The sequence below is a fragment of the Oreochromis niloticus genome, linkage group LG3 (genome assembly GCF_001858045.2).
Source record: "Oreochromis niloticus isolate F11D_XX linkage group LG3, O_niloticus_UMD_NMBU, whole genome shotgun sequence".
Taxonomy (NCBI): Eukaryota; Metazoa; Chordata; class Actinopteri; order Cichliformes; family Cichlidae; genus Oreochromis; species Oreochromis niloticus.
In genome coordinates, this window is record NC_031967.2 from 13,644,545 (window position 1) to 13,668,565 (window position 24,021).

The 24,021-nt window shown below is 40.5% G+C and overlaps 1 protein-coding gene across 5 annotated transcripts in view; it reads left to right on the top strand.

Moving 5' to 3' along the window:
* Positions 1–24,021, top strand: part of LOC100691919 (ATP-binding cassette sub-family A member 1) — a 176,714-nt gene that overhangs the window by 2,027 nt on the left and 150,666 nt on the right. For 3 of the 5 annotated variants that reach the window (XM_013274475.3, XM_013274476.3, XM_025905493.1), the window contains exons 2-9: positions 7,886–8,015; positions 12,461–12,554; positions 12,684–12,825; positions 13,253–13,380; positions 15,406–15,524; positions 16,186–16,383; positions 20,091–20,177; positions 20,279–20,474. In XM_013274475.3, coding sequence (XP_013129929.1) covers positions 7,950–8,015; positions 12,461–12,554; positions 12,684–12,825; positions 13,253–13,380; positions 15,406–15,524; positions 16,186–16,383; positions 20,091–20,177; positions 20,279–20,474 — 1,030 coding nt within the window. In that variant the 5' untranslated portion in view covers positions 7,886–7,949. Of the gene's footprint in view, positions 1–7,885; positions 8,016–11,590; positions 11,767–11,835; positions 12,210–12,460; positions 12,555–12,683; positions 12,826–13,252; positions 13,381–15,405; positions 15,525–16,185; positions 16,384–20,090; positions 20,178–20,278; positions 20,475–24,021 lie in introns of those variants that run through there. The other 2 variants (XM_025905495.1, XM_025905494.1) reach the window with 2 other exon arrangements.

The window sequence follows — 24,021 nt, forward strand, 5'->3', positions numbered from 1 at the left end:
TGATGCAGAGCTGAGCACTTTCTTTGAAGTGTGTGCTTTATTTATTCTCAGAACTAGCTTGTCAAGCTAATTCTGCAACAGCATACTCACGTCACACCATCTTCTAAAGCAAAGGCATAATGGGTAGATGTCCTTGTCAGTCCAATAAGTAAATAAATGTGTAGTGCTTTTTTTCCTCTTTATAATACATTCTCTCTTTACAGTGTGGCGACTGTAGAGAGAAGTATTTAGTTTATTTAGTGCATCATACTGATATTATCTTATCCAGAGTGTTCCAGAAGGGCTCATTATTTACATCTGATGTTGAGTCTTTAGATCATTCCTAACATCTAACGCTGCGCTGCGTGTAAGGAGACTGACCTTGCTGCAGTTTTCAGAAGCTTATGTGTACAACTGTGAGCAGCGGGGTCAAGAATCTCTTTTAATACCAAGTATTATAGTCCAGTAGGGCTCTCTACTTACATTGCTGAGATTTCTATGTGTGGCTCTAAAAGAAAATTAAGATCCATCTTTGGGTCGCTTGGCAGAGCTGGCACAGGGACAGGCAGGAGACTTGCCTGAGGGAGAGCATAGGGAGGGGACTAGTTGCTGGTGATGTGCAGTGTTAGAGTGATAGCAATGCAAAGAGAAACGGCAGATTCTTGCAGCTTCATCACTTCGATCCTTGTGTTCTACAGCTGGGTGTAGGTTAACAGATGAAGGCCAAATGGGTCTTCATCCTTGCATCCGCACGTTATGCCGTTTGTATTGGAAATATGCAGAAATATGCACTAAGCATTACAGCAGGCACGACTAAAAGCAGCAAAACTAAGGTGTTGGCATTTGCAGCTAGAGTTAATACATCAAGCCGATTGGGAAAAGGAAAGCTGTATACATTTATACACCTGACTAAACCTAATGCAGTCTGACATAGTAGTTCTCCAGAAGCTAAACCAGCCACCTTGAAATTATTCCAAACTCTATCAAGGTTATAATGTTTTAAACAGTTTTATAGAGTTGTTAATTCCATTTTGCAAGATGTACCTGCAAGACGCTGTTAAACTGCATTGCATTATAGAGAGAGGTAATATAAATGGGATGGTAGAAATGCTCGTCAGTGCACCTGAACAGGAATACAAACGATAACCTCCAAAGCGTGCACAGAGTTTGATAATGTGCATTGATTCAGGTCGGTCTGACGAAGGTGTTTTGTTTTGTTAGTGTTTTGAAACACAGTGAGATCATCAACCTTGAGCTAAAATGACCAAGACTGGAGCAGCTTGAGAGCCCAGGGTTTCTGTGACTCTCAAACTCACAATGCAACAAATGGAAGCCCTGCATTTAGCAGCGTTTTAAGGGGGGAAAAGAGGTTTTGGAGCATTCTGAGGATATGAATGGACCAAGGAGAAGTGGATTATGGAGTGGCTTTAAAAGTTTCTGTGGACATTTTAATGTTGTCTTTTACCGTGAAACTGGGTCTGAATCCATTGTAGTCGCCATGAATTCAAACTGGAGTTTTCTGTGAAGCAGGTAGAATAAAACGTTTCAGTCCTATTTTGGATGTTTGAGTAAAAGTTGAGTGCACCTCAAGTGCAGGACTGTTGATAAGAGAAAATGTTTACCGAGGTTACTTTTTTTTTTGTGAGGAACTCACATTATGATGCAAATAGCGCAACGTATTTTCTAGTGCTGTCAGCGTTAATCTCCTTAAAATGATGTTAACGCCATAGCCGCATTAACACGGCAAATCGGCGCTGACGCATTAACGAGCTAACCGCGCTAATGCGTTGACGCCGTGCAGCCCCACGCACCGGGCGATCCGCGCTAACTCGCTAACGGAGATCATTTTAACGAGATTAACGCTGACAGCTCCAGTATTTTCATATAACAATAATAATTAAAAATGATGTGCTGCAAAATTTGAATCAAAGCCACACATGCATGTTCAAAGTGTGTACGTATAAAGACATACGAACACAATCAGCCATACAGTCAGACATTGATTCCAAACTATACACTTCCATACACACAAACAGATGGAAACTATAATGGAAAGTAAAAATTGGGCTTTGTGAAGAAGGACATAAATTTTAGACTTTTAGCTGCATTTTCACTAGTCCCATATAAATACAGGGCCAATACTTTTAACTCATAAAGGCAGCTTATGTAGGATGGAGCAGTGCGTCGTGATTTATGAGAATAGTCATCAGTTTGCCAAATCTGAACACAATTTAATGACCATTAAATCACTGTGATTTTTACTTTTCAGAGTAATTAGTTAATACAAGAAAACACAACTTTCATACATTTTTAAGCTGCGACATAAAGTGCCTGTCTCTAAAGCACTTTCTGTCGTCTAAATGTGCTATATAAAAACATTATTATTATCCTTTTTTTAATAGTTCATGTTAGACATATTTTTTTTTTCATTATCAGAAACTAATAAAACTATTCTATTAATTTATTTGGAATATATTTATTCATTTTTATTTTTATTTATCTTTCTTGACCTCATTGTCTCTGCCTTTACCTGCAACAATGCTTGTGATCAGTGTTTAAAGACTATAGGTTGAGTTTGGCTATGTGAATAGGCAGTGCGGGTAAGCTGTAAACAAATTTCCCTTTTTTGGGACGAATAAAGTTATCGCAGTTTGAATGTTAATTATCGATTTGGTATTGATACTATATACATACGTTTTGAGGAGTTGTTTAAAACAAATCAACAAGCTCAGTGTGATCTCCTCTTGTTTTGAAATCAAAGCGCGGGACGGTTAGGAGCTTTATATGTTAATAAGCAGATTTTTAAAAGGGGAATCTGCACCGACTGGAGACGAGCCATGGAGCACTGAGAGATCCAGGCGGGAGAAGATTAAAATGTACTAAATCAATATCATCAATACTTTCCCCCACTCTCAGTGTTTTGCATCACAAAGCTGTGATTATGAAGTCAGAGTTTTTTCTTCTGTATTCAAATGTGATCCCAAATTGGAGGTGTCAGTTTTAAGGATCCTTTGAACACCTTTCATAAGCTTTAATTGAGTGTACCCCTGTTATCTTGATATAGCGCTATCTCTTTGAACACCAGTGATTGGTGTATTGGTGTCTAATGGAGTAAAGCAGCACGATTGAGGCGACGTGCTTGTCGGTGTAGCAGCTGCACTTAATACACACAGTACCTTTTCCCCAGACTTGCCTTCGCCACTGTATGATTTCCCGCTGTAGCAAAGTTGTATGGAGCTCGTGATCGAGATACTTGGAGGGAAAAAAAGACGGATTGGACAAAGGAGCGCAGGGACCATTATACCCTTCACAAGGCTATGGCGACCCCCTTGTAACTGATGTTGCAGTCATTTGCTGCTGTCCTCTGCTCTCATGCTCTATGACAAATATCTGTTTTCTCTTTCCATCATCCTAAGGGCTGAAATAATGCACTTTGCTGTCCCTAGTCCCCAAATGCCAGGCATGCATCAGCACTTATATCCTCTCAATACGCTTCTTTCTTCCTTTCCTTTTTTTCCCCAGCGCTATATTCTTTCCCTTTTCTCTCATTCCTTGCTGTTTTTTTCTTGGGGCTTTCTTTGGAGCTAATGATACAGTGATGCTGGCGCCTGATGGCCGTAGTCTTGTGAGGACAAAAAATAAAGAGAGAAAGAACTCATTTCAATTATTCTTTGTGCTCCAAGTCGTAGATTAAAACGATGATCTGGAAAACACTTCACTTGTATGGTTTTTGTTCTCCGGAGAACAGTTCGCTTTGTTTTGCAACACTGCGGCTGCAATGCAAATCACAATCAGACTCCTCTCTTGTTACTTGTTATCTCTTCTTTAGATGTGGGATCGGAAGAGAGTCCTTGAGCTCGGGCTTTTCCACAACGCTCACCCACACACGCCGTCTTTTACAGACAAATCTCTCTCTCTTTGTTTTTTTTCCTAGATACCAATGCAATTCACACACACACACACACAGATTTTTCTGACATATGGCTCAAGTGTATTCTGAGAGATGCCGTTTACCCTTCATGCCTGACGTGATTTCAGATTGGAGGTGGTGCCAAGCTGTCTTTCTTCTCCTGCGTGTTACATATGAAGGCGAGGCTTGAAAGCTGAGCGAGACAAATCGGCAGGCCAATTACGAAAGCATTTGATGCACTCAAGTGCCTGTGCATGCTCTAGGCCTCCGTGTCATGACCCAGGTCATCGGGCGCTTGTAGAGGTCCGAAACGATCTCCTTAAAAATACACACGAACCGTGAAATATTGAGCAGCGCGCTACAAGAAAAACTGCTTGCGTGTCTGATCGTAATCCATTTATCTCTGAACAATATGGATAGTTTGCCAGCAGCAGTAACCGCATGATTCACTTAAATTGCCCTCTATAATAATATAACTTGGCATTGGTGGAAAAACAGAATTTAAGTGAGGAGATTCTGTGCTTCCTCTCACCAATATTCTCTAACAGATTATCGAATGGCCTTGAGCACTCCCATTCTTTTGCCCATTAGAGCACTTATTTGGGCGTTTGGAAGTGAGGCCGCATCCATTTTCTCATGACGGTAAATAAAACATCCATGAAGTAGCATTAAATAATGTAAACGCATGTGGAGGAGATGGGACCCGTGCAGAAGGAGGAAATGGAGCGTTAACAGGTGGCACATTTGTCAGGACTACCCGTGGGCTAAAAAGCTCATCCGAATCCCTGCCTTCCTCACCCAGGGCACGTACCTGGGTCTTAAATGTCTTCACAGAACATGAGATAAAGTGCTAGGAAACATGTTTTTGAGCACAGATGGGTAACATAACATGGGTGTTAAATATTAATCAATTTCTCTGACTCAACACGTACCGATCTGTGCGTGTGCCTGTCTAACTGGCAAATACGTGTTTTGAAAATGTCATTTCAGGCACAAGGATAGGAAATTTGCTTAGTTTTCGTATTTGGTGGTTTGGACTGCAAGAATACAAAACTAAACTAGGAGGTACTGGAAACTAAACAAACAGGCAGAACAGGCAGCTGGTGGATGAGAGATATCGCAACAAGGAAGTAGCGAAAACAGACGGCTTAAATCAAGATCATCAAGACACAGCTGGGAAAGACAAGGCGCAGCTGAACAGAATCAACTAAGAAGCAAGAGGGAAGCAAAACTGAACGCAAAACACACACAGAGCGTGAGACTACCAAAATAAAACAGAAAACACTAAGGCTGACACTAACACATGCACTTGACTAAGTAAGGTCAAAGTAAGCACGAAAAGGCAAAACTGACTAAAACATTATATAACAGAAACACAGACTAGGCATGGGGGAACAGAAAGCCAGAAACATTTGAGAATAACAAAGAAAAATATGAATACAAAATGATTAAAACCTAAACAAAGCAAAGGTAATATTTACACTGAAAACTACAACAAGGTCAAATGGGAAACATTAAACAGAAAAATGAGTCAGAAAATGCAGGATCATGACAGCCGGGAGTCAACTGCTTAAGATTAAAACTAACACCGAAAGCAATTAAAAGTTACATTTTCAAACAATAAAAACTAAACCGAAATAACAAAATCCACTCTGGCAACTAAACCGAAAGTAAACTGAAAACAAAACAAAAGAAGAAATTCAAAATGAAATTAAAAAAAAAACAAAAAACGTTGAAAATCTGAAACTATAACTTTCAGGCATCAGGATACGTCTGTCTGCTGTCTTCTTTTTTTGGATCACCCATCACTACTTATTCTAGGACAGGGGTGTCAAACATGAGGTCCGCGGGCCAGAATCGCCCTGCCAAAGACTCCAATCAGCCCAAAGGACACCTTTGGAAAATGTGAAGAAGGACATAAATTTTAGACTTTTAGCTGCATTTTCACAAGTCCTATGCCTTTTCCTACTGATGAAGAGCTCCCCTGTGGCCATTTATATAACCAAAGTAATTAAGTAATAGATAAACAGATTACAGAAAGTTCCTGTTTTTCACTATCTGCTATAGAGAGATTTTTTTTTCACAGTGCCTTAATGATAAAAGCAAAAAACAAAACATCCTTTCAGTTAACAAAGAATTCCTTTTTGTTTTTGAAGGATGATTTGTGTAAGTTAACAGTTTATTTTACATATTTATTTCTTGCAGTTAAAGCAGTATTTCATTGCCATGTAAAAAACAACAACAACAAAAAATCTGAGATGTATTGCTGAAGTTGCTCTTCTGTCCTTATATTAAAATATCTCAGGTGTTAGTTAACGTTCAGTCGTCCGGGCTGCTTAACATCAAAGCGGACTTCACGGGGTCTACAGTGCCAAATGAGTTTAACATCCCAGTCCTAGAGTGTTGGTCAGGTTTTACTCACACGTAATAATCACCTAACAGATTTGTACTCAAACTGTGCTCAAAGTCAAGGTCACATTTGTGGATTTATAGGCGATTTATAGGCGATTTATAGGCAGTAACCTTGGAACCGTGATGGATTGCGGTCCTGATAAGCTATTGGATCGCTGCCATTCTGGTTTCTTGGTTCTTTTGTTGTGTTTTTAAGTATCTTACCCACGTATTTTCCCCATGTTTTCGACATCTGGTCATCTTCATCACTGCTTGTCTTATCTTGTTTCCCACCTTTCTTAAACTGTGTGCCCAGAGTTCATTCAGTTTCACCTGTAAAGTTCTGTTTATTTACTATCCTACCTTTCTACTCATGGCCTGTCAGTCCATCTGTTTGCTTATCGCCCGCGTTCCTTGCTTATGCAAACAGTCTGTAGACTTTTGTCACACCAGCGTGATGGAGCAAGTTTGTCATCAACACCTGCCCGACAAAAAAGTTTTGCGTATGGGTCCTTACCTTTTGTAACTATGACACTGTAGATGTATGAGTATTAAACATGTTTGCATTTTGGAATATGCAGGATACATAAATTATTAACATGTTATTATGCAAAAATGTTACATGTTTATTTCATGTATTGTTTGTAAATATTTACAGATGATGTATGACTTCATCAGTAAAGTTGTCACATTTTGCAGTGTGCTCTCTAACAGAAATCATGTATGTGTGAGTCCGCCACTGTTTTCTTTTAATCTATTATAAATGTTTATGTTAAATGTGGGCGTGCCCAGCTGCTGCGGTTATATGTGTAGTCAAATTGACCATTCTTACATTAATTGCTGGCATAAAAACTGTAAATTGATATAGAAATGCAGGCTAATCCGTAGGGATATGTTACACCTGAGCATGTGCCTTTTCTTTGAACGCATGAAACTAATAGCAACTCAGACCAACATGCTGGACTGATTCGGATGCCACGACGAGCAGATAAATTAACCGTAGTCAGTGGGAGGACTGTCAGCTGTGGAGTTTTTAATAAAGGTCATACTTGATGTAGCAGTGTATAAATGACACAGCAGACCTATTTGTTTATTATCTGTGTAATCAGGCGTGAGTAGATAGTAAAATACGTAATAAATATTTTACGGCAGTCTTTGGTCCACATGAAAAGTGATGGAGTTGCCCATGTATTTTTTCCCCCTGACTTTTATTGTTCTCTGGTCACTAAAGAGACTGATTAATGGACAGCGAATTTGCACAAGTGTAGTCAATGAGGCAAAGACTAGAGTTTACGTTCCCCCTTTAAAGGCAAAACAACAGCAAAAAAAAAAGATTTTGCTTTGATATACTTGTTTAATAAGCAGTATATATAAAACAACTGCATGGTCCTTAATAAAGACTCTTTGACTGCTAGACCCGAGCTGCGTAACCTCCACGAGCTGAGCCCCCATCCTGAGATGTGCTGAGTGTAGGTGATAATAATTCTTAGAACAGGTGCTGCACCATAAGCCCCAAGGCCTGGGGAAGTGAATGATTAGTGGCACTCCCCCAAGATGCATTGCTCTTCTGTATTAAAACCAAACTCTGCCTTTTATTCCCTCCAGGGTTTATTAAGTGGGCCAGTTGCCATAGCGACGCTTTGGCAGGATATTGCCAGGATAAGCCGTAATGGGTCTCCTGACGCAGTTCACTCTGCTCCTGTGGAAGAACTTCACTCTACGGAAGAGACAAAAGGTACACTTCTGTGCGCTAACCCCACCACCACCACCCCTTTGCAAATCAACCTATATCTGCTAAAATTGGTCAGCAATGGAGAGAAAATGAGGATGTGGTCCCAGGGTTGTGTTATCAAGGGCGACTAAGTTATTCATGGGAGGGAAAGGTAATAGGAGGGATTTACTAGGAAAATTGTCTACTATAGAAGTAAGCCCCCTTTAACTCTCCCCTTAGAGAACAAGAACAATCTTACCTTAATGCCGACCAATTCAAAGTGTCACCTTCAATTTTTGGTGATCCATCTCCTGTGCATGTTATGTCACGTTGGCTGGATTTTACTTCTAACAAAGCCGGTCTTTGGCTCAGTGGAAATGGATAGGGAGTGACAAATGTTAAACGCTTTGTTTGAAGGGCAAATTTTCTTTCTGTTCTCCGACGAACGACCACTGTTACCCATAAAGAGTAGTGTCATTACAGTTTACGAAAACATGACCACACAATTAAAGGTTATTCATTTTCACTTTTCAAGCAATACGCCAAATTTTCCTTCTCACATCTCTGCTACCCTTGGATTTAAGTACAGAAGGGAACTACTATCACTGACTACAGTTCAGCTGACATTTTAGCTGTTTTCATTCCTTCACTGACAGACACTTCCACCGCTTCACCTTAAGCTGTTGGTTTTTTTTAGCTGTTGTGCTTTCATGAGCATTTTTAGCACTTTAAGTGCTCATAAAGGGACTCAACTTAACGTCAGATGTTTTCAGCAATTACACCTCGTCTGATTTCACCTGCTTTTGCTTCTTATGTTAAGTCAGCACTTTGCTATGATAACAACAATTGTGGCCAGCTGTAATGTCACTATAGAGATACAGTTTTCTTGGCCAATTCCAATTCCCAATTATTTTCCAAGTGTGCCATGCCGATAAGAATTTTCCACTATAAGTGGCAGCAGACACAAAGCAAAATCAACTTTTCTTAAATGCTAAATATTCTTTTCAAAATAAAATAAGTTATTACACTTAAACTTGAACTGTTACAGGACTTAAACTGTAAAGTTACAGGATCTTCTCTCATTGAAACAACTCAGTGAATCAATCAAATCTTTATTTCAAACATTTATTTAAGTGCTAATACACATTAAAAAAAACCCACATAAATGCCAAGTCAAAGACGGACAACAAAATATTGACCATTTCCTGTTTGAAAGGGACGAGGAGGACGCAAATGCTGTTTCCTACCCCTATCTGGCTCATCTTGTATATCTGTTTTGTTGAACATCACTGCGTTAGCTTCCTATCACTGACCTGTTGCGTTTTCACTGGGACTTTTTTTTAGCCCTTGTCTGCTTCAACTAAAACCCTATGCCACTTACCACACAAGACACTTTATCCATTTCAAGAGTTAGCAGCTGAATTTTTCTTCTTGAAAATTGTGCACACTTCTCTTGAAGCATTTCTAATTTAAGTAAAAATAATAAAGCTTTAGATTTATAAAAAGAACAATATTCTTTTCATATGAATGAGCCTGGTTGATGTATTTCATTCAGAAAACTTTTTCAAACAATTGTCCCTTGCCCACGTGCGTGGGCGGACATAATTGCCTGCCGTATCACCCACACTGACCAGCAGTTCGCATGCTGCGGGAAGATAACAGTTGCAACGGCATTCCAAGGGTCTCGACTGGTTGTCAAGGAATCTTGTAAGCCTTGTTAGAGGCAGATATTGCTGCTGTAGAAAGCTGCAATGTGTTTGATTTATACCCTTGCAGTCGCGTCCGCCCACTTGTTTTGTTGGGGGTTCGAGCGCAGCAGTGTGCCTGTTACCTGAGCAGAACAAACGACATCTTCAGACATTTCATCAAAGTTCATACTTTCTTGGAATAACTCAATGCAAAGTCATTTGCAATTTTACAACTTTATTTCTGGGAAACGTTCCTCCCTTGCTAATTTTACCAACCAGCAGAAAGAACAGTGTGGGCTCTTTTTGTAACAGGGAGAAATATGCAACTACTTTTCCCCAATAATATGTAAGAGGACAGTAGTGGTTTTGTGCATGGGATGTAGGATATTTGGCCAATGTCAACATGAAATATTGTTATTAGACAAAACCAGTGGGAGTTAGCAAGGACAATGGTGCTTCTGGAGGCCTTGTGGAGGTTAATGACCAATTATATGAATGCCTCACCAAGCATTTTAAGATTTTATAACAGGCATGAAACTGATTTTATGGTCCAGTATTCCACATAATTTCATAGGAGAAGATTATCTATTCACAAAGACTCTAGTGTCCGACGGCAAATGCCTGGGGAGCCAGACACTGAGAAAGTCCCCCATGATCTGTGTTCCCTCTCCAGGCCTTTTCTTTGGCATACATTATGATAATTCACCCTCTCAGCAGAACTACATCCTCACTGACACATAGACTAGAAGGAATTAAAGGACTAAATTTTAAATTCTATCTAGTTTCTTTGAAATATATGCAACGTGATTTTCTGCAGTTTTATTCGTTGACAAATTCTACAACTGAAGATTCACTATATCCCTAAATGCCAAGTGAACTAAATGAAATGTGCTCAGACTCACTTATAAGGTCTCCATGGTGCCATGGCAAAGCAAGCAATATATATTATTGCATTTTCTTCACCTCTGCCTGCTCTGCGCTTTAATCATGAAGATAATAACGGATGTCTTCACTTATTATCTGGATGTGCTGTCAAATACAAAGTCCGAACATTTTGCAGAAGCGCTAATAGGGGGAGTTTGCTGACTGAGGCTCTCCGGCCGTTTGCTCTAAGCTGGTCGCTTTAACAGAAACGCTGGGAGTGCATGAAGATTAGGAGTTCGTGAGTGACGAATGTAACAAGGGCCATGCAAACCCCAGCTGGCAGAAAGTTGGCACTTACAAGTTTTAACAGTTCAATTTTTATATATGCTGTATAATTATTTGTGGAAAAGCATATAACTCTGCTGAAACCACTTCATAGCAGGCATGAATTGACTTTTTGTTACAGCGTATGTTACCCTCAATTGACGCGTAAAGAAACGTTGACAGTGACAGCACTGTAAGAGTTACCTTGTAAGTGAGTTTGGTAAAGGTGTAAGCTTGAACTTGTAATAACTATAATAAAAATAGACTAGGTACTGATCAGGCACGATATTAAAACCACTGAGAAGTGAAATGAATGACACTGATTATCTTGTTCCACTGGCACCTGTGAAAGGGTGGGCTGTATTAGGTAGCAAGTGAGTGGGCTTGTTCTTGAAGTTGATGCGTGAGAAGCAGAAACAGGTGGTTGAATCATCTGTAAAACACTAAAACAGCTTCTTGGTTCTCTAGTAAAACCATGAGGGTTTATTGATGCATGCAGGGAGCAAAGGCTGTGCTGTGCAGCTACTATAGCACAAACCTTAAAGCTGGCTATGATGGAGCCATGTCAGAAAACACAGACACATATGTATGTCTTGTACCTACAATGGAAAGCAATGGAAGCAGATATGTATTTTTAAGCAGGGAGGGGTTGGCGAGTGGCTGCTAGCAGAGGCAATGCAGTTCAGTGCAGTCAGTTTTCTGCTGAAAAACATTAGGTCATGATGGTTTTAATGTTGTGGCCGACTGGTGTATGTATTATGTTAAGTTAAAATGAAAAGCTGTCGTGTCACATGGAGCACTTTCCTGCTAGCGGGCATAAAGTGGTTGTATTAAAGTAAGAAAGTGGTTGACATTCTTCATCCAGGAGAGGATTGAGTGTGGCAAGGCGATGATAAGGAGTGAGTGATAGCTTCAGCTTGGGGAGTCACGAGCAGAGACTGCTCTCTCAATCTTATGCTTAGTATCTACATTGTAAATATACAGGGAGATGAAAAGTCTCACCTATACAGGGCGTGAAGTTATTTTCTGTCAATCTTTAATGGTTCTTGACTCAGAAATCAGCATTATTGGTTTTGCAGAGAATATATGTATATATAGCAATAGACATGTACGTCTCTGAATAATAATTTCAAATTGTAAACAACTCTGTAGCTTTGGAGTTTTAATTAATATACCCAGTGTTTTTTCTGCAGAACACCACCAACACTTGCTGCTAGTGCTAGAGTGTTTTTATGATTGAATTAGACTGCTGGTGCCCTTAGTCTACAGCTCAAACTCCAATTAGCTAAGCTTGACATACAGATTGGAAATAGAGAAACAGCTACCCCGATTCTGTCCAGAGGTAATAAAATAAGCTGGTATCTCATTAATTTAATCCATACAAAACCAAGGGTAAAAAAAGTTTGTATTGTAAACTTTGTCTTGCTAAGCTAAGCTAACCTGCTATAGGCAAGCTAATATACTTGCTAAGCTAAGCTAACCTGCTATAGGTAAGCTAATCTACTTGCTAAGCAAGCAAAGAAAGCAGTAGGTTTAGACACGCTATCATCCACAGCAAATTAATCAAATGAAAATACCTTTTCCTTTGTGTAGGTGCGACTGGTCATTGAAGTACTGTGGCCTCTGTTTCTCTTCTTCATACTGGTGGGGGTGCGGACCACTACGCAACCAATTTACAAAGGCCAATGTAAGTACAAGCCTACTTGCAATACTAAATTTTGTTTTGTGAATCCATTAACAACTTTTAACTTGTCAAAAAAATAAATGTCATGAACATGGTTAGATTAATAAGTATTCATCTCTATTCCTTTCAAAGGTCACTACCCTAATAAAGCCATGCCATCAGCTGGTGTGATTCCCTGGATTCAGGGTATGGTGTGCAACCTTGAAAATCCCTGTTTGCCTTATCCAACTCCAGGAGAGACACCAGGCCAAGTCAATAACTTCGACAACTCCATGTATGTGCCGGGATGTTCTTTTTCTGTCTTTTAGGAATTTATAAACGAGGCATGATTACGAAGTTTTGGGAATGGGCCACTAAAAATCGAAAAGCTCAGCTGATTTGGCTGATCTCCTGTTCTAGATCATCTTCTCGTGCACTTCTGGACAGTTTTCTGCACAGCAGCTATTTTTAGATAATTCAGTCACTCCGTAAATGTCGCACATTTTGAATTGGCCCACGTTAGCATGCTAGCATATGACACAGTTTTACTGTCTCATCCTGGGGGACAATTTCACAAGACACTACCACGTAGATGTCAAAAAATGATGTGCATTCTTCTTGTCTCTCTCTGATGCACTGCGCTTAGATTAGAAACTGTTGACATTGATATTTTTAAGAACATTTAGAGTAAATGTTTGTTTTTTGTCTTTCCAATTCACCAGAATTTCTGGGATGTTGACAGAGCTGCAAACTTCCCTGGTAGACAAATCTATTCTCAGCAGGGCCAAGCTGCTAGCAAATGGTGTTGACCAGTGGGCTTCAATTTTGTCACAGTCTAACTCTGCTAATGGTAAGTTCAGTGGTACCGCTAATGGTCATTTGATTATTGAAATCTTGATGAGCTATATCAAAAACCTATTTCGAAGCCATTATCAAGAAATACCGCAGAAACTGGTGACGAGAGACAAGGTCAAGGGGTGCATTTTTCTTTTTTGGCTTCAGAGTTTTGCTGGTACTGACTAATGCTTCAAAATATAATTGATATAATAAATAATCAGCATCAGCAACAATCACTCTGCTTTGCCTTTGTTAAGTACTCTCCATCAAGGAAAGTATCCCCTTCATGAGGATGACAAGTTGGAGGATTTGTTATTCCCCTTTATCCCTCAAAAACAATGGCGTGTGATTATTTATGATGCAATTTGCCATCCAGACTGACAGATCGTTTGTCTTGATAAGTTGCTGCTTTGCATTAGGCTCATTTAGTCTGATGGTATTCAGATTTTCATACAGCACCTAATTTGCAAAAAGGCAAAGCGGGGGTGGGGGTGGGCGGCTGAGGGGGGGGGAGTTTCTGCTGTTCAACAAACGGCTCGTGGGCCATTTGCATTTTGGGGTCGCTGGCTTGTAATATACAAGATTAAATCCATCAGAGATCTAAGCCGGGGCGTAATTAATGGGACTCGCTGTCTGAGGCGGGAGCACAAAAGGTCACTAACAAGAATGGGGAATGGAGTACTATCAAAACACTACGCTAGCAAAGGTGATTGTGTTGTCCTCCTCTTTGTTTCTTTCTTTTTTTTTAAAGCCACGGGTTGATTAAAAACACTCCGGTGGTCTCCTCAATCAGAAAGCCAACGGTGTTCGGGAAGAGCGCGGAGCATGTTCTGCTTCCTCGTAATCTAACCCTGTCAGTCCCTCCTGATGCCCCTGTAGTGACGGGGAGCATAATAATATGTGCTCAGCGGGAGTCGCGAGGCCTTGTATAAGGTTAGCTTAGTGTATCAAAGTGTGTAATTATTTCCAGTTATTTTCACCAAACATTCATCCTAATTGAACCCTGAATAGCCCGGCACAAGTGACTTCCTCCCTTTCCTCCCCCATTCAGATAATTGACTGACTTGCCTGTAGTACAAATACAAAAGTGATCATTTAATTACATTATGTCCCCCCCCCCTCCACCCCCAGGCCTCCGCGTCAGTCACAAATGTTGGAGGCCCAGCGAGCAGAGAGTGCATGCTGAATAGTATGGTGTTGTTTAGAAGGATCCCTGCTACGGTGACTGTCAGCGTGCAGTGAGGACTGGTTTAGAAACGTCCTCTTTTTAAATGCTATCTGTTGGCTGCTAATCAGGAGAAAATGGCTGGTTAACAATCTGGTACATGTTTAGCAACAAATTGTCTCCCCTCGCACACTCGTGCAGCTCAAGTGTTCACCCCCTACTTGTGCCAGTGAAGGATTTAATTGCAACTGTCATCTCATTTAAACTGAAATTTATCAGGCTGTAATGCCACTCAAAGCAACAGGCATAACAAAACCAAATCAGATTCTTCTCCCCTGCTTTTCCACTTTGTTCTGAGACCCGCACACACAGAGATACACAGGAGGTTTTTCTTATTTTTATAGATTTAATGTTGTGGTGTAACATTTTGCTCACTGGCTGCACTGCAGTGATTTTGAAGACAGAGACTTAAGCTTTAACCTTGTCCTTTCAACAACAGAATAAATCCTCTGGTGCTTTGTGTGGACTGACCTTCCGTGGTGAAAGGGCTGCTACCCTGTTAGGTTTGGCTCTCCTTCATGTTTGGCATTGGTGTCCATTAGGGCAAATGGCACACTCGGCGCACAGATTTCTGCATGCATTCCCATTTGTTTAGAGTAGTATAGAAACCAAACACAGAACGGAGGCAGAGACATACAGCCTGTTGGCTGCAGAATATCTGCAGTGCAGATGGTGAGCGAGGAGGACTCATAGCCAAAGCTATCAAAACAAGGCTTGTGTCAAAAAGGAGCCAATCAAATGTTGATGCATATAAAACAGCAGCTTTTTAAAAAAAGTAACACTAACTCTATATTTCTCTTTAAACTCATCCAGTCATCCTGAGGAATATTCTAAGAGACAATGAAACTTTCTCCACACATCTGAAACAAGTTTTATCGGTGCCACCAGCGGTGGCTGAAAGCCTCATGAATGCCCGGATTCAGATCAATCCAGTAAGTATCGCTTCACACCCCTACCAGCACGGTGGTAGTGTGTTAAGAATCCCGGCTAATTAGGAATATGGGACAACACCTTTTTCAGCAGGTGGCGCTCTTTCTCTCATTGTAATCAAAGTATTTTTTAGTTTTTGTTTGACAAAATGTCATTTAAAGCCGGCTGCAGTAGATAATTCTGAATGAAATGGATCACAGTTGGAGAAATGATTGTCTTGTCTGCAAATGTTCTTCCTAACCTAGTGCAGCAAGTCTTATGAAATAAGATGAGGCTCTCAGATACCTGCAGTGGGCTCCGGTAGCACCTGAATACAGTGTGGACAGGAAGATAAAGATCTTACAGAAGTTTACGTGTCCTTTTTTGTTTTCTGCCTCTGTCCATAGTTGTCTGTGAGGGGATGCTATTGTTTCTGTCTATCACATTTTTTGCTTTTGCTACTGTGGTGCACCAAGTTCTGTTTTTTTTTGTATAAATATCTGTGGATTTAAAAACACATTTAAAATCAAAGCAGTATTTTAGTTCCTGTTCCGAAAAGTGATTTAGCATACCATCTGCTTGCACAGCAACCCAAAGGATACGACACATAATTAAATAAAATATGGTCAGATCCAAAGTTCTTCTGTTTGCCAACTTTTGCCGAGGCTGTTGTTTATTTTTCAGATGATGGGCATCCCGAGGCCAGACAGCCTGAGGAGCATCCTGTGTGAGGGGACAGATCTGGATGAGTATGTCCAATTTAGAAGCCAAGCTGAAAAGAAGGCTTTTCAGAATGTCAGCTGCTCCCTGACTCCACAGCAGCTGATTAACACCCAGCAAGTACTCCTGCAAAACCTGGATGCAAGGAAAGTGCTCTCTGAGGTGAGCTGTCCCCCCACAGGTCTCACAACTTTTTAAATTTCTGTTTGATGGAACTTGAAGAAGTTTTTGCATAGTAAGTTGGACCCAATTAGTAACAACTGAAGGGATAGTGCATTGTTGGAAGAGTATTTACACTGATTGGGCAGTAATAACACGAGCCAGTGTCTACATTTAAAAAGCTCTAATTCCTTCTTTGCAAGGTCACCTACATCTAGCATTCTTACAAATTATGCTGTCTGGTCTAATGAAGGTGCCATTAAAAATTTAAAATGAAGCTTTTGTAATGTGTCAGCCACTGCCGGTGCAGTTAAAAACATAATTTCGGATGATGTATTTTGACCTCTGTGTGCTCACCTTATATAAGGAAATGTTAATACATGTCTGATCCTGCATCTGCTATAAATACTTTACATTTATACACAAGTATTTTGGGACATTTTGGGACAGGAACAGTGTCAAACAGTCAAAATTGGCATTTAAGAACTTTTTGCTGTTTATTTTTGATGTAACACAAACACTCATGATGCACCACATCAACTAGAGAATAATGTAGCCCTTTATTCTCAGAATTTGTCCCTTTAAAAGACTAATTACTCCAATGGATCATTGTTTGCCCCAGTCACACAGACCTGACAGCCACATGTTGCTGGGGAAAAACGTGTATTCCTTCGTGTTACTGGTCACAAAAGATGCACTCCTGCACTCTTTGCAATTGCTTTGGTTGCTAGCATGTTGCCGCAGCCGCCTGTATTTCACATGGTAGACATCAACTTGTCTACAGACACAGACTAGCTGCTGTCTGAGCAGTAGTCAAACAAGTGTGTTGCAAAATGAAAACGGATAAAAATGTGATAGTTTCAGCCACAAGCAGCATGTGTGCCGCAGGAAGGCACAGCTTTGGACTCAGTTCCTGGTTTGTGTCACACTTTATCAAGTTTCAATACAACTGGACAAGAAGTCTGTGTTGTCCATGCACACTATGAGTGACCACAGTAATCTGCGCCTCTAGCAGCCAATGACCACTCACCAGGGAATACACATTGTTCTTTAGCAACTGGAGATTGCCATGGTATCACCTTCTGGGTTGCATAGGCTATGGCTATTGATTGGTGTAGCTAGTGATAGTTTTTCTCCTTTTAGTATGTCCAGATGTTGTGATGGCTAACAGGTTACATTCAAGTTTAATTTAATGCCCACCCACTGGGACATCATGCTGACATCGTCAGTTAGAGCCAGGCATCACTCATACCGAAGATCAGTTGCGTATAGAAGTAGCAAAATGAAATGAATATAAAATACTTGACCTTATGTACATTTTTGAGTTACATATTTATTATTAACAAATTCTCAAATAAAGTTAGACATTTATGCACCAAGCTGCTGTTTTACAAACTCTACAGTTTATTTGTAGAGGGTGGTAAAGAAAGGTTTGCCCACCAACCCTCCTCCGCTGAGTTAATCTTTCTAATCCACGAGGCTATCCTGTCCACCCGTGTTGGTGTAATTGATGGTTATGGTCATTAATTATTGGCTGTGATGTTGTGAAGTTCATGCCTAAGCAAAAATGGAATGCCAGTTTAGTGCGAGTAGCTTTTGTTTGCCAAAATTTCCCATTCTTCTTTTGGCATTTTCCGTGTGGGAGTTGAACTCGATACTCGCCCTAAATTGAGACCTAAGTAATAAAAAGCAAACGTTGAAGGACAAGATAGTATTTATGGATATTCTTTCTGTATGTCTTATTTGAGTTTACTTTAATTACTGTGAAATTGAAATAAAGACAAATATATTCTGTGTCAGCCAGCTGGGTTAATTTAAAAGTTAAATGTTAGGTTTCGCCAACTCTGTGACTTTGAACGATGAAGAAAATGTAAATCTCGCTAATAATTCCTTCAAGGCCAAATGTAGTTTAATGCCTTACATTCTGAGGCAGAGATAACTAGTGAAATTGGTACATGTAATCTTTAATAGTTAGTTACAAAAGCACAATCTAGTAATTAACATGTCACTCATAAGCACATCCCTAATAACCCCTAAACTGGACTACAATGGATAATAGTAGATTATTTGTTTGGGATCCAGCCAGTAGATTAATGACTCATTAGGTGATGATTATTATGATTAATAATGATGATAATGATTATTTTAGATTTAGCTATAAACATAGACAATGAACTACTTTTTCATCATGAAATACATTCGTTTTACATGCTAAGTAGTGACTCAGTTCCTCATTATATTAGGATTACTTCTCCGTTCGTCACCGCCTTTGAAAACTGTTGCGTTTTCCAGCAAGTTCACTGGAACACATGTAATCAGATGGGACTTTGTTTGAAACAATGTTTACTTGAATTCTATTAAATCTTTCTGTTCCCTTGAGGTGATGAAAGTGTGCACTTTTCTTTGACTTTATCTTTGAGAGAAAATGCCGTATATGGGACAGCAAATCCAATAAATAAGTGATAAGGCAGGAAGTTCATAGGAGAGAGCATTTGAACAATTTAAGCCCACAGGCACTTTCAGACGCAGAGAAAAGCAGAGGCCGGACAGGATACGGTGGAAAAGCTCTTGAGCGCCTCAAGCAGATGGATGGGAAAGAGCATCGGGCCTTCGCACTTAAGGCTCGACGTTGTTGATTGATTGCGATAAGAACAGCAACATAAGGGAAAGGACGCGTGAAGAAGTCAGAGTTTATCACTGAGGTAGTGATTGCCCAGAGGTAATTTGGATGTTTTCTTTTTACAAGGTTGAGGGTGGATTTTTTTGGAAATATTATCAGGATGTAATGTGCGTGAACGACAGTGAATGAAAAGCATTCGTCAAGAAATGAGTAGCTCGGCGAGGGTCATTGAAATGTCAAAGTCATTTTTGTCTTGGTGTTTTGATTCAATCCGAATACGTGTGGTTTCTCTGATGGATGGTTGGATGGACCGTCCATCTATTTTCTTACCCTCATCCAATTCAGGGTCACTGGGGTAGGGCTGGAGCCTCTTGTTTTTAGAGTCAACTCACCATCTGAGACTTCAGAAAGAGGGCTTGACAAATCTGTTTTGTTGCTATGGCTCACCTTAATGTGACACTGCTGTAATCTCCCCCTCTCACTCTACCATCACTGAGAGGGGGATTTTCAGTCGTTTTTGCCATAAAACAGTCTGACTCTGTCTCGTCTCCGTGCCTTGTCCTCCACTCAGTCACTAACAGTAAAAGCGATCCTCGGTGAAAACACTCGAGAATCGGTGAGTAGTCAGGCTGCTGTTGACGGTGAGCTTCAGATGACTTCTTTTTTAGCATTTGAGTTTTATTTAGAAACTCAACCGCAGCGTTGCGCCTTGATGCATGAAAATGACAGTGGTTGAAAGGGCATGCCATTTAACTCTTCTAATTAGGCTCACACTGGACACCTTCATAATGTCACTGAAACGCACAGTAGCACTTGTCATTTTAATGTAACTTTTATTAGCTTGTGCTAGGATGGTGATGCTCAGATTCAAATTACATGTCAAAATGGAAAGAAATGGCGTGCGTTCCCAATATAATGGTACTTAAATTAAAAGGGCTGATTCTGAATTGGTGTTTTTAGCTAAAATGTGGATTTCACTTAAGAGTCGGGGTGTACAAAGGGCTTCTAAAAGTACACTTTTATAAAAGTAGTGCTCAGTATTATTCCCAGCACATATTTATATTTATTGTTTTGTTTGGTCCTTTTTAAGCTTCCAGCAGCTTTGAACCTGAATGCAGCAGATGCGGCGAAGCTGATAGGAAAAACCACTGCAAATGCTTTACCGCTGATTGAGGAGGTTAGTGCTGGTATCACGTACACGTGAAACGACAACGAGACTGGGTTTTTTTTGTGTTTCTTTTGCTTAAAAATGATTCGTCCTTACTTTGATATTTCCAGGTGGCCAGGTTGCAGAACTCCACGGCCTTTAAGGCCGCTAGTTCACTGGATTTCCAAGGCGACCTGATTGGCAGTATCAATATGTTTCTGTGTGGAAAGCAGCCTGACTCCAATTCCACCAATATGACCCTCGGTTTACTCTCACCTAGACCGATGGCTAACAAGACGTCAATTTCCATTACGGGCAACAGTTCAGGTAAGTGCTGCAGCAAGCTCCTTTATAAAGCAAAGCTGTCACACAGGACTTTTGTCCTAATCATTTATCTGCATTTTAGCTCGACAGCACGGTAGGTGGTCATGGTAGCTGGGAAATGGAGAATATTCACAAGGCAGTGGCGCATAATGTGCAGCATCACAGGACGCTGCCATTGATTTGCTGTAATTTTGCTGCCACGGACATACTGCTTGACTGCGTAGCGTTTGGAAAATGAGAAAGGGCTGAGAGTTGAGCTTGATCAGTATGTGCACAGGATGTCTGACCAGTCAAATGAAGTTTTCTTTTTTGTTCTGTAGGGATTATGATATTTGAAATTTGGCTTAAAAGTGCAGTACACATGCATCATTTAAATAACTGCTGTACATCTGATGAGTCACACAGTGCAGAACTACAGAAGCTAACAACCAGTATTTCCTGTAATGGAAATGTCAGTGCAGGTGGGAAAAAAAATATTTGAATCAGTGGTGCACGCACAGTGCAGTCAGCTGTGCACAGGATGTGACCAATTGTGCAGATCCAGGAAAAGGCACCTGTGGCACAGCTGGCATCAGAGCTGAAAACTGGGTTTGATTAGGAATGCATGTGTCAGAGGCCGGTCACAGCCATAGCTAATCAAACCAGCTTTTCTCAGTCCATTTAGAAGCCACATACTCCCTGCCCCGACATGACGATGTTTTCTTAACGGGAAGGAAAATCTAGACCAGCTTCTCCCATGTGGAAGCTTATGTTGTTGCCTGGGTGGCGCTTTGGCACAAGGCGCAAATATATGACATCTTAAAAATGAACATATGGCAGTCTTAACTTCCCACAGAGGACAGATGGTGTCACTAGCACTTTTTTTGGGAGATCTGAGCCAGTTTGTTTATTTATTTATTTTTTGTAATATTTAGAAAGGGAAGACAAGCATGGCAGCCATATTGTCAGCATTTGTGCTCAAATTCTCCTGTGCTGCTTTGGATTTCACTGCAGTTGTTTGAAGTTAAAGTCGTCTGCAGCTGAAGAACAGCCAAGTTCAAGATGAGAAATATCTATCGAAAAAGCACAAAAAGTTGCCCTCCCCAGTTTAAGTGAACTTGGATCAACTTAAAAAAAATCCAGCTCAGTTCTTCAGTTTTTGCCAAACAACATCTGAAAGCAGTGGTTTGTTGAGAGTTTGGTGATTTATTTTGATCGAATAGCAAAAAAGCAAACTGTAGAAATTTGTAGAGATTTTCCTACATGGCTAGAAGAGCTATGGGTAGTGCATGGACACCATTGTTTCTCATACCTCATCCATACTGAGTAGTGTATAAACATGGTAACATGGTTTATAGTTGTCTTGACAGCCAGATATGTGTACCTTGCAGCAGTGTGCTCCTTATTAAGGAGTTACTCCAAGTAGCCACATTGGAAGAAAGTGTGGTATATATTTACTCAGCTTTAAAAATCTGCACCTCGCCCACCTTCAGCGTGCGTCAGCAGGTGACTGTGTGGATGGGCTCCTCTGCAAAATGCGAGTGAAACAGATATGCAACTGAAAAATGCAAATAGGAAATGTAGAAACTGATAAATATATTGTATAAATGATGCAACATGAAACATGCCCCAACAAAATTCACGGGGTATTCACCGTGTTGCATGATTTTTTCTGTAAGCAGGCCCTCTGTTATTGTTTCATACTGCAGCGTATGGTTTTAGTCGGCCCAATGTAGAGCAGTGTGCAGAATGTGGTTCACCGTTGTCTTGCTGAAATAAACAAGACTTCCCAAAGACATTAACTTTATGGTAGCACGTGTTGCTTCAAAACTGTAAGCACTAATACATCATCACAGACTGAGAATGGACTGATCCCATATTTCGATCATCCAGGTCCAGATGTCGTTGACGACGAGCCGCTCTGTGGACTGATCCAGTCAGTTCAGCTGTTTATTTTTTATAGCTTGAAGTTAGAGAGCTAACGTAGCATAGAGGAAGCTAAAAAGCAAACCGACAGCAGTTTGGAGGCATTTAAAATCGAGCGATCCCAACAGCGTTTTTAAAAATCTTTTAATGTTTACAACAGGTCTTAATTCATCCACACACCGATTCTGTTTTCATGACTGAAAAGCTCTGACGGCGATGACGCTCTCTCCGTCTCTCCTTCTTGCTTGTTCACCCTTGCTGTCGTTGTGCTCGGTGTAGCGCTTGTTTGGAAGCTTTTACTGCACTTACCGTAACGTAGCGCTTGTTGTTGCCAGCTCCATTAACATTATTTCACTTCATCTGTCTGTTGTTAGTTCCTCTCCACATGCTGTGTGAGTTTGTGTGTGTGTGTGAAGGAGAGATTGATCAGATGGCAGGACAGTCTATCCCAAATGAGATCATGCCACGAGGCTGGCAGAAGCATTCTTCTAATCTATTTTATGTTATGTTATTCATTTGCATGGCAGAAATTTCATCCGGGTTTACTGACTTGTAAAGAAATTGTTCCTGAGTCACACGGATTTCCTCTCCTGTTGCTCGGTGGTTCGCTCTCACAGCTAGAAGGCTTTGTGTTGCGTGTCTGTGTTGTTTGCATTTTCTCCTTGTCCCTGTGTGAGTCTCCTCCTGGTGCTCCCTCTACCTCACACATCCCAAAGACGATGATGATTCCTGGGTTAATTGGTTATTCTAAACTGGCCACAGGTGTGGATGTAAGTCAAAATTGTCTGACTCTCTGTGTTAGCTCAAGAACTGTCCAAAGCTTGCCCCGCATCTTACCCAGTGTCAGCCGGGATAGGTTCCAGCCGCACGGCTAAGAAAATGAATGTCTGGACGCGTCACAGCAGTGGTGTCACAGCGTGGCTCTTTACCAGGTTGTTGGCTTGTTTTTCTTGTCTCCCAAGTAGGCCACGCTTTTGCAACTTGGCTCATGTATTTTCTCATTAACTGTGGAAAGAAGTGGCAGTACATCACTTAGTTTCTACTGCTTGTTGAAGCATTCTCCGATTAGCAGGTGGATTAAAGTTATTTGAACTGTCATAGTCTACCTGGCAACAGTCCGAAAATTTTGTGTGTTTTGCTCACAGCAGGACGGCGACCGTAATGGATAACCCAACACCTGGATGTTTAAAAGAAGACCTGACCAGACCATGTGTCTGATCTTGATTTATGGGTGGATCCTTTAAGACTCTTTTTTTAATCATTTGCACCTGCTTAAGTGCACCTGAATCTATTTTTATTTATTTAAAGGATGGTAGCTTTAACCACATGGGGATAAACATGTTTTAGCTGGATAAAAGTTCCACAGTCGTAAAAGTTTAAAGTTTTGGACTAATTCTATAAATATAAAAATATGTGTATGTATATGTATGAGTGAATCCATATAGGTATAATTATATACAGTGGTTAACAAATTTATTATTAGGCCACCGCCCAATGTAAGGTGATTATCAAAATCCTTTTTCTGTAACGGTTAATCCGCCAGTATGCACGTGCTCTTTACTCAGAATGACATGTTTTAAGCTCAGATATAATTATTGTTTTTATCCGTGTAACTTGTGAAATTTGCAGTTTTAGAAAAAAGCAG